This window comes from Temnothorax nylanderi, unplaced genomic scaffold (assembly GCF_030848795.1).
Source record: "Temnothorax nylanderi isolate EJ_2023f unplaced genomic scaffold, tnyl_v1.0 TNYL_tig0506_pilon, whole genome shotgun sequence".
In the NCBI taxonomy this organism is placed as follows: Eukaryota; Metazoa; Arthropoda; class Insecta; order Hymenoptera; family Formicidae; genus Temnothorax; species Temnothorax nylanderi.
This window is the reverse complement of record NW_027249568.1, coordinates 28,795-38,704: the sequence shown is the minus strand read 5'-3', so window position 1 is coordinate 38,704 and position 9,910 is coordinate 28,795. Positions and strand designations below refer to the sequence as shown.

At 40.0% G+C, this 9,910-nt stretch overlaps 1 protein-coding gene and 1 pseudogene across 1 annotated transcript; both read left to right on the top strand.

Moving 5' to 3' along the window:
* Positions 1-1,231: 1,231 nt before the first annotated feature.
* On the top strand, positions 1,232-3,173 carry LOC139783492 (uncharacterized; annotated as a pseudogene).
* A 2,899-nt stretch (positions 3,174-6,072) lies between these two features.
* On the top strand, positions 6,073-7,032 carry LOC139783491 (uncharacterized). Its single transcript, XM_071722668.1, has one exon. The coding sequence runs from the start codon at positions 6,073-6,075 to the stop codon at positions 7,030-7,032; it is 960 nt and encodes a 319-aa protein (XP_071578769.1).
* Positions 7,033-9,910: the final 2,878 nt, after the last annotated feature.

The following is a 9,910-nucleotide window of genomic DNA, read 5'->3' as shown; positions in this document are numbered from 1 at the left end:
GCAGAAACGCCTCGTGTGAACAGGCTCCTTGATCTCAGTATCAGTCCCTGCCGTCCCTGCCGTCAATATATATAGGTTAACCTGTATGTAAACACTCACGTAAACGTAGTAAAGTAAACAGTATAAAATAAGTAACAGTAATATATAGAATAAGATAATTATAGGATAATTACATAAAACAATTACCTTGAATTAATCGTCGCGTCGCGTAAAGAGTCACGGTCGGTCTCACTCCGCGCGTACTACCGTATCTCTCGAGATAGGTTAACTACTGATGTGTGACAGCGCGCTAAACGCACTATCTGCACTCGCGCAGTACACAGTGTACACACGTATAATGTGCATATCGAAACTGGCGATACTAGCACCGCCCTGGTGTCGAAAAAGTGAAAAGGACGCGACTCCAACCAATGAAATGATGGCATGGCCATGAGAGACGGTCGACGTAGAAGTAGAAGTAGTATCTTAAAAATAAATTTTCACATTTGGACTTTGCGTCGCAATATTTCCGCTCGTAGGGCACGTAGCGGAATATTATAAGAGAAACCCCCCCCAAATCGACCCAAGCTATCGATCAAGCCTACTTAAACTTGATTCGTTCACTCGTTATATGAGATCTCAACATCTCGAGTACTCGCAACTCGTCGCGTCGCGTAAAAGAGTCACGGTCGGTCTCGCTCCGCGTGTACTTGGCGCGAGACACTACCGTGTCTCTTGATATAATAACAATATGGTGAAAATCAAAAATATTTATGAAGATAGAGAGTTGACGCAATGTTATACTTTCAAAATACAGTTGGATGAATCCAAAAAGAAAGATTTTGAGAATCTTATAAAAAAATTTAATTCCAGCCGAATTTCATGATTTTTATTTTAAATTGATGGAATAAATTTTTTTCATGTAAATATAGTTGTTGCGGTCGTGCACGACCATGCGAGTATGCGAATAACAATAGCACACTTCCATACACACACATACACGCTACACACAGCCACACGAGCACGCCCTAAGGATCTTTATTGATGTTATGCCAGAAAATCCGACATTAAAGGAAGCGACGGCTTAAAAGCATAGCGGCATCGACTATCGGCGTCCTTTGACGGAAGGATCTAAAAATCCGCGGTCCGTCTGATCTAATGAATCCCAGAGGGATTCGAATATATAATGCTTCGCGACTGTGGCACAGTAGTACTCGCGCTTAGAGTTTCGGACCGTAAGGATCAGTAAGGGCCTGAGCAGAATAGCTGACTTATAATTTTAAGACAGTGTTTTATGCTTTAGATCTTTGTTTTTAGCAACGCACAATACTGTCTTATGTCTCAAGTCTTACAATGTTGACACTTTGTACACTCGTTTAAGACTTGAGACACAAGACAGTATTGTGCGTTGCTAAAAACAAAGATTTAAAGCATAAAACACTGTCTTGAAATTATAAGTCAGCTATTCTGCTCAGACACTAAAGATCTTTACGGGCGTGCATAACTGCGACTCAGAGACAAAATAAAGAACTCCCAGGCGTTGTCGTAGTACGTTGTCGACTCAGGGCAATAGCCCCCAAGCGTTGTCGCAACAGAGAATATCTCGATTGTCTTGAGAGTGAGATTGTTTCCGGAAAGCAATACCTTTTGAGATACATTGTATTAAAGCGACTTGTGAATACGAACTGTGTAAGAATAAACGACGGCGTAAATCTTAAAGGACTTACGTCGACACAGAACATTATGGTGCCTCCTGTGAGGTTCGCGGTCCCTGGCTAGAGAAGAGCGAAACAACGACGGATACAGGACCCGTTCTAAGAAGCAGAGATCATCGCCATCCTCGAGCTCGAACCCACATCACACGTTTTACAGGGACGGTATTTACTAATATCATATAGCTAGCGTGTCGTTCGGTCTTATCCTTATCTTAGTTTCATCGTCAAGTTTAACAATGGCGGATAAGATTAAACTTCTCGTTCAAAGACGAACGACATTGAAATCGCAGATAACTAATTTGAGTAATCTTCTCGAAAAGGAAGGGCTAGATAACACGGCATTAAGATTGCGCATAACACGTTTAACAGAATTATTTCGCGCATTCGAGGAACACAACGACGAACTCGCGATTTAGATCCAAACGAATCTCATCAGGAAGAATTCATGAGCATACAAGAACGATTCTATACTCTCGCGTCTAAAATTGAGAATATTTTAAATCCAACAAGTTCATCGATAGCGAGTGGCTCGAATAACCAAGTCCGAATCGAGGAAACAACCGCGGTAACATCTAGCAATAGGCGACGGATAAATTACCAGAAGCACCGCTACCGACATTTGACGGTAAATACGAAAACTGGTTAACATTTAAAAACGCGTTCGTAATTTAATCGACCTACACTCGGAGCTCTCAGATGTAGATAAACTGTATTATCTAAAATCAGCATTGAAGGACGAAGCCGCGAATAAAACGAGAATTTTTGCAATCGACGGAATTAATTATTCGAAAGCGTGGGAATTACTAGAACGCGCGTATGAAGTAAAAAGAATCCTTATCTCGCGTCATTATCATTAATCTTGAATCTACCTACGTTAGATAAAGAAAGTACAAATGGCTTATCCAATTAGCCGATGATACTCAACAACACCTTGCATCATTGAGCGCGTTAGGCGTCAACGTCGGGCCCGAAATAATAGTCCATATTATCGAAAATAAATTACCAAGGGTCACTCTCGAGAAGTGGGAAATAACTCTTGATAGAGACGCATTTCCGTCACTTGAACAATTATATGAGTTTTTATATAAAACCGCGGTTTGTGCGTCAAAGAAAGAAAAGGCGAGACTAGCGGATAGTGAATCGGGTTAAAAACGAAATTCCGGCCAAAAGGAAACGTATTGTTCAACAAATCAGGCATTTATGACGAATACTGGTCAGAAATGCGTCGCGTGTAATATCAAGCGTCACCCGCTTTATTTATGCGATAAATTTAAGCAATTGCCGGTGTCGAAACGCATTGAAACGGTGAAAAACGCAAAACTTTGCTACAATTGTTTGCGTTCGCATCGCGGTAGTCAGTGCAAATTCTCGAACTGCACGATATGCCAAAAACGGCACAATACGCTATTGCACGATGATAAATACGTGTCCACCAATAAATCCAGTACTTCTAAACCCGAAACCAGCAAAGCCGAATGACTAGACGGCGTGCACGAAAAGAGCGAATTAAACGTCGCGACAATAACAGCTGAAATAACACCGCAGTTACTAACGAGCGCATTAATATATGTATACGATAAGCATTATAATCCGATAAAGTGTCGCGCGTTACTAGATACATGCTCTTCCGCGAATTTTATTTCAGAAAACATCGTAAAACATTTGGGTATACGGGACAATCCCGCAATCGATCCCGGTTAATTCTATCGAGGCAACGAATTCTACATCTAAAGGCGTGGTACAAATTACGATACGTTCAATACGCGATAATTTTCCACAAAGATTTGACATGTTTAACTCTTCAACCATCGCAGATCTTGTTCCATACGAAGTTTTTCCGCGAAATCAGATAAAAATACCACCGAACATAAAACTTGCGGATCCGGAATTCCATTACCACGTCCTATCGATGTATTAATCGGTTCGGGTGCCACGCTGTCTATGTTCTCGGTCGGTCAGATCAATTTGTCATGTCACAAACACGATCTATATTTACAAAAAACGCGCCTAGGATGATTATCGCCGGTAACACGTCTTCTCCAACTTTAACAGAAGGGTTCGGCGTCTTATTTGGACAAATCTAGACAAGCAATTAACGAAATTTTGGACAATCGAAGAAGTTCAGTTGATAGATCAAAATCGGAAGAAGAGATCGAATGTAAAGCACATTTCTTGAGAACCGTACTCGTAATTGCGACGGGAGGTACGTGGTTCGTTTACCGTTCGCGAGTCAAACATTGGTATCGGAGAGTCGCGATCTATCGCATTAAACGGCTAGCGACTTTATGACGCAAATTGGAGCAAGATCTATTCTGAAATTAGAATACACACGTATAATTAACGAATACAAAGAATTAGGACATATAACTCTAATAGAAACTCCCGATGACAATGGATACTACATGCCTCACCATGCAGTTATTAAAGAGTCAAGCAATACTACTAAGGTTCGAGTCGTCTTCGATGCGTCCGCAAAATCGAGTAACGGTGTGTCGTTAAACGACGTCTTATTAGTAGGGCCCACGATTCAACCTAAACTCTTTTTGCACGTAATTCGGTTTCGCATGTACACTTACGTAATAACCGCAGATATAGAAAAAATGTACCATCAGGTACTGCTACACGAAAAAGATCGTCAGTATCAGCGTTTCCTTTGGCGCGAGGACGGCAGAATAAAACATATCAATCAAAACACACTTTATTTGGAGTATCATCATCTCCGTTCCTCGCAATCAGCTCCACACAAAAATTAGCGGACGATGAAAGTCATATATATACTAGAGCGGCTAACATCCTTAAAGAGGAATTCTATGTAGATAATCTAATAACCGGTGGCGAATCCATCGAGCAAGTTCGAGACATTCGAGACGAAACAATTGCGTTGTTAAAGCGCGGAGGGTTTCACATTAGACAATGGGCGTCAAATGAGCCACGCGCCGTCGAAGATTTACCGAATCACGCGTTGCACGCTAATTACATGCTTACCGACAATCAAGCGTTTCAGACATTAGGTGTTTATTGGAATACCCACGACGATAAGATATGCTATTCGGTACAGCCGGTTAAAATTACAGAAACGGTGACAAAAAGAAAAATTTTGTCAGAAATATCAAAGATTTATGACCCGATAGGTCTTTTAGGGCCAGTAGTTTTGTACGCCAAACGATTAATACAAGACGTGTGGAAAGCTCAAATACATTGGGACGAATCTATCCCACAGTATATTTATACACAATGGTCAGAATTCAGGCAACAACTAGGATCGTTAAATCAAGTCACATTCGATCGAAAAATATTATTAGAAAATTGTCATAATATCCAGGTACACGGGTTCTGTGACGCCAGCAAGTCAGGTTACGGAGCATGCTTATACATTCGGTCTGTCGGAGAAGACGGAAGGATAAACAGCAGATTATTATGCGCTAAATCTAGAGTGGCTCCGATTAAACCACTCACGATCCCGCGACTCGAGTTATGCGGCGCGTTACTTTTAGCCCGATTATTTCGCGAAGTAAATAGCACATGGAAGTTTTCACCGGACAAAGTAATTTTTTGGTGCGATTCAACGATCGTATTACATTGGCTGAAAACTTCTCCACATTTGCTTAAGATTTATGTAGCGAATCGCGTCAGAGAAATTCAGGAACTTTCTGAATCGGTTAAATGGCGTTATGTGAGTACAGAGGAAAATCCGGCCGACGCGATTTCCAGAGGTCAATTACCTCACGCATTTCTGCAAAACATTAAATGGAGAACGGGACCTTCATGGTTAAACAAAAACGAAAACGATTGGCCTAATGAAAATTTACAAGCTATCGAAGTGTCTGAATTAAAGAAAAATACTTGTCTGACAACGACGTTTAAAGATTTTAGCATACTCGAGAGGTATTCGTCTTACTCTAAACTGTGCAATGTGATAGCCTATTGTCTCAGATTTCGATCAGTCAATAAATATAGCGGTCCATTAAGCTTGAAGGAGATAAAGGAAGCTGAAATACGGGTATTAAGGATCCTTCAAGCCGTTCAATTTTCGGACGAATTAAAAAAATTAAAAAATCAACAACTCATTCGCAAAGGCAGAATTATTAATTTAAATCCTATTATAGACCAGAACGATCTAATTCGCGTCGGAGGTCGACTCAAATCATCAAACTTAACTTTCGAACAAAGACACCCAATACTACTTCCGAGTCGACACCCTCTTACCGATCAAATTATACGCGAAACACACGAGAAACATTACCATACGGGAATTCAAACCACATTATACCTAATTAGACAAAAATTTTGGCTTATGGACGGTAAAAATCAAGTACGCAAAGTAATACGTAAATGCGTGCGTTGCACGCGTTTCGAGCCACCCGCGGTCGAATACAAGATGGGTGATCTACCACCTAGCCGTGTACGCGAATCTAGACCTTTCACCCACACGGGTGTCGACTTTTGCGGCCCCTTCTACATCAAGGAAAAGAAATTTCGGAACCGAAATAAGATTAAGGTCTATGTAAGCGTATTCGTTTGCATGTCTATAAAGGCAGTACATTTCGAGATTGTAAGTGATTTATCGACAGACGGCTTCCTCGCAGCGTTACGGCGTTTTTGCGCAAGACGCGGAATTCCAGAGCATATTTATTCCGACAATGGGACAAATTTTATTGGTGCGAATAATCAATTAAAGGAACTTTACACCTTATTCAATTCCGCAGAACATAAGAAACTTATAGACAAATATGCCAACGAACAACGTATATTATGGCATTTTATACCGCCTGTAGCTCCTAATTTCGGGGGGTTATGGGAATCTACCGTAAAAATGTTCAAGCATCATTTTAAACGCGTAGTAGGCGATGCACTATTTACATTTGAGGAATTAAACACGTTCGTCATCGAAATTGAAGGTATCATCAACTCTCGACCTATCACTTCACTATCCTCCGATCCGAACGATATGCACGCTTTGACTCCCAGTCATTATTTAGTCGGCAAGCCAATAACGGCTCTCCCGGAGAGCAATTTGCAATCTGTTCCAGCAAACCGTCTTTCAACCTGGCAACATATAACGAAGGTGCGACAAGACTTTTGGGCACGTTGGTATCTAGAATACTTGAACGAACTTCAACGTCGCACCAAATGGGTTAAAGACGGCCCGGAACTCAAAATCGGTACAATGGTGCTAATCAAGGAGAAAAATCTTCCCTGTACTCAATGGGCATTGGGCAGAATTGCAAAATTATATCCAGGAGAGGACGGCGTCGTACGAACGGTCGATGTTAAAACGTCCAAGGGAGAAATGAAGAGAACCACGAAAAATCTGTGCCCTCTTCCAATCTCGCAATAATTCAAGGACGCTATCGTCACGATGTATTTTGCGGATGCAATAAATGTCGTACCCTAACATTGCATTATGCGTGGCAATAACATATGTTTCAATCTGCGTTACATATATACATATTATATTCATTATGCGCTAAACCAAACCAAGAATTGTTCGGTACCCTCTCAACGGGGGGAGTATGTTGCGGTCGTGCACGACCATGCGAGTATGCGAATAACAATAGCACACTTCCATACACACACATACACGCTACACACAGCCACACGAGCACGCCCCTAAGGATCTTTATTGATGTTATGCCGAAATCCGACATTAAAGGAAGCGACGGCTTAAAAGCATAGCGGCATCGACTATCGGCGTCCTTTGACGGAAGGATCTAAAAATCCGCGGTCCGTCTGATCTAATGAATCCAAGAGGGGATTCGAATATATAATGCCTCGCGACTGTGGCACAGTAGTACTCGCGCTTAGAGTTTCGGACCGTAAGGATCAGTAAAGATCTTTACGGGCGTGCATAACTGCGACTCAGAGACAAAATAAAGAACTCCCAGGCGTTGTCGTAGTACGTTGTCGACTCAGGGTAATAGCCCCCAAGCGTTGTCGCAACAGAGAATATCTCGATTGTCTTGAGAGTGAGATTGTTTCCGGAAAGCAATACCTTTTGAGATACATTGTATTAAAGCGACTTGTGAATACGAACTGTGTAAGAATAAACGACGGCGTAAATCTTAAAGGACTTACGTCGACACAGAACAATAGTTTAAGTTTTGCGTTATTAAAAGACAATATTTTCTTTTCGTTAATTTTATATGTTTATGTTCTGTTAATAATTATATTATAATAAATAAAAATACATATGTATATCTATACAAATATGCATTGTATATAATTTATTTCATTCTAATAGAGAGAGGGAGGGAGAGAGAGAGAGAGAGAGAGAGAGAGAGAGAGAGAGAGAGAGAGAGAGAGAGAGAGAGAGAGAGAGAGAGAGAGAGAGCAACCATGGGTCATTCATGACCCACCATGTTTTTACAATACTCGAGAGATATTTATTAACTTTTAATTAATAAAAATTAGTAAATTAAAAATGGAACCATATTCATTGAGCAATGTAAAAACATGAAAAATTTCTTATTGTAAAGTTTTTATAAAGACTGAATTTGTATTATTTATAATAATTCATGTTATTAAATATATCATTCCATCGATAGATTAAAATGTTATGCTTTTTTGTATAAGAGTTTTTTCTTTATGGAAAAGTATAATATTATTTAGAATACAAGATTTTTGACATCAAATTCGTAATCAGCACCCTCGAAAACCTATATGTGCATGCTAATAATTTTTCGTTTCAATATGATTTATGTTATAAATATAAATCAAGCACCGACATTATTTCAGCAGTACTGCCAACTTAAATTGACGCGAAAAATTAGAGCGCGCGAGTTAACGCCTTATTCAACCGGCTTCCGAGTTAATGCCTTTTCCAATCGGCTTCCGAGTTAAAGCCCTTTCCAACCGGCTTCCGAGATAACGCCTTTTCCAACCGGTTTCCGAGTTAATGCCTTTTTCAATCGGCTTCCGAGCTAACGCCTTTTCCAACCGACTTCCGAGTTAATGCCCTTTCCAACCGGCTTCCGAGATAACGCCTTTTCCACCCGGTTTCCGAGTTAATGCCTCTTTCAACCGGCTTCCGAGTTAACGCCTTTTCCAACCGGCTTCTGAGTTAACGCCTTTTCCAACCGGCTTCCGAGTTAACGCTTTTTTCAACCGGCTTCCGAGTTAACGCTCTTTTATTCGGAAGCGACGATATGTACATACCCATTTTAAGGCATAGTGCACGTTCAAATTGGTAATAGGGAATATATGACACTAGAGCAGTGGTTCTTAACCGGTGTTCCTCGGAACACTGGTGTTCCGCGAGCTTGTTACAAGTGCTCCGCGAATTTCTGAGCTCCCACTACCGCTCGAGGCTCGACGGCTGAGTTGACGATCGCACGTTTGCATTGTTTCTAACCGAGACAAGATTCAACTTGCATTTTCGAGTAAACTAACGTACCTAAACAAGCGTCTGTGTTGCAGTCGTTCATTGCGTTTGGCTTGACAAAGTTTATATTTGACGTGTATTTGATTTATGTGTTTTGTAGAAACATTATAATTATATAATTAATAACATTTTTAACTTAGATCTCTTACATATAAGATCAGGTAATACATTTTTTTTATTAATAAATAACTTTTATGTGACACGTGCATGGAAAGTGGCACATTCCGCACGCGACGCGTGCGGGATGGACCACTTTCCACGCACTTGCGACATAATTCTCTGAATTAACTCTTGAGGAATTTTGGCTTTTTGTCCAAGCTGAATACCCTGCTCTCTCCACAAGGGCACTGAAAATTTTGTTACAGTTTTCAACATCATATTTGTGTGAGCTCGGTTTCTCAACGCTTACCAATATAAAAACTAAAAAACGCGAAAGACTTACTAATATAGACGAAGAAATGAGAGTAGCTATATCACATATTAGACCTGATATTGCTAAAATCTGCAAAAACCGACAAGCTCAAGTATCGCATTAAAATTTGAAGAAGTCTTAAATTAAGTTTTATTAAAATTTATAGAAGATTTAAAGAAATTTCATTTTTATAAGTTATTTTAGTTACAGTTTTTATGAATATAATATTTTTAAAATTAATGTTTTCTTATTTTTTACTGTTATGTAATCTGTAATTTAATAAAAAAAGGTATGTTTATGCATATTTTTGTTGTTTTATAACTTTAGTAATTTTGGTGTTCCGCAAATTTTCCTTATAATCATAAGTGTTCCGTGACTTCGAAAAGGTTAAGAACCACTGCACTAGAGACTAACATTTTATGA

Coding starts and splice junctions, on each gene's coding strand:
- LOC139783491 (XM_071722668.1), top strand. CDS start 6,073: ATGGGTGATCTACCACCTAGCCGTGTACGCGAATCTAGACCTTTCACC.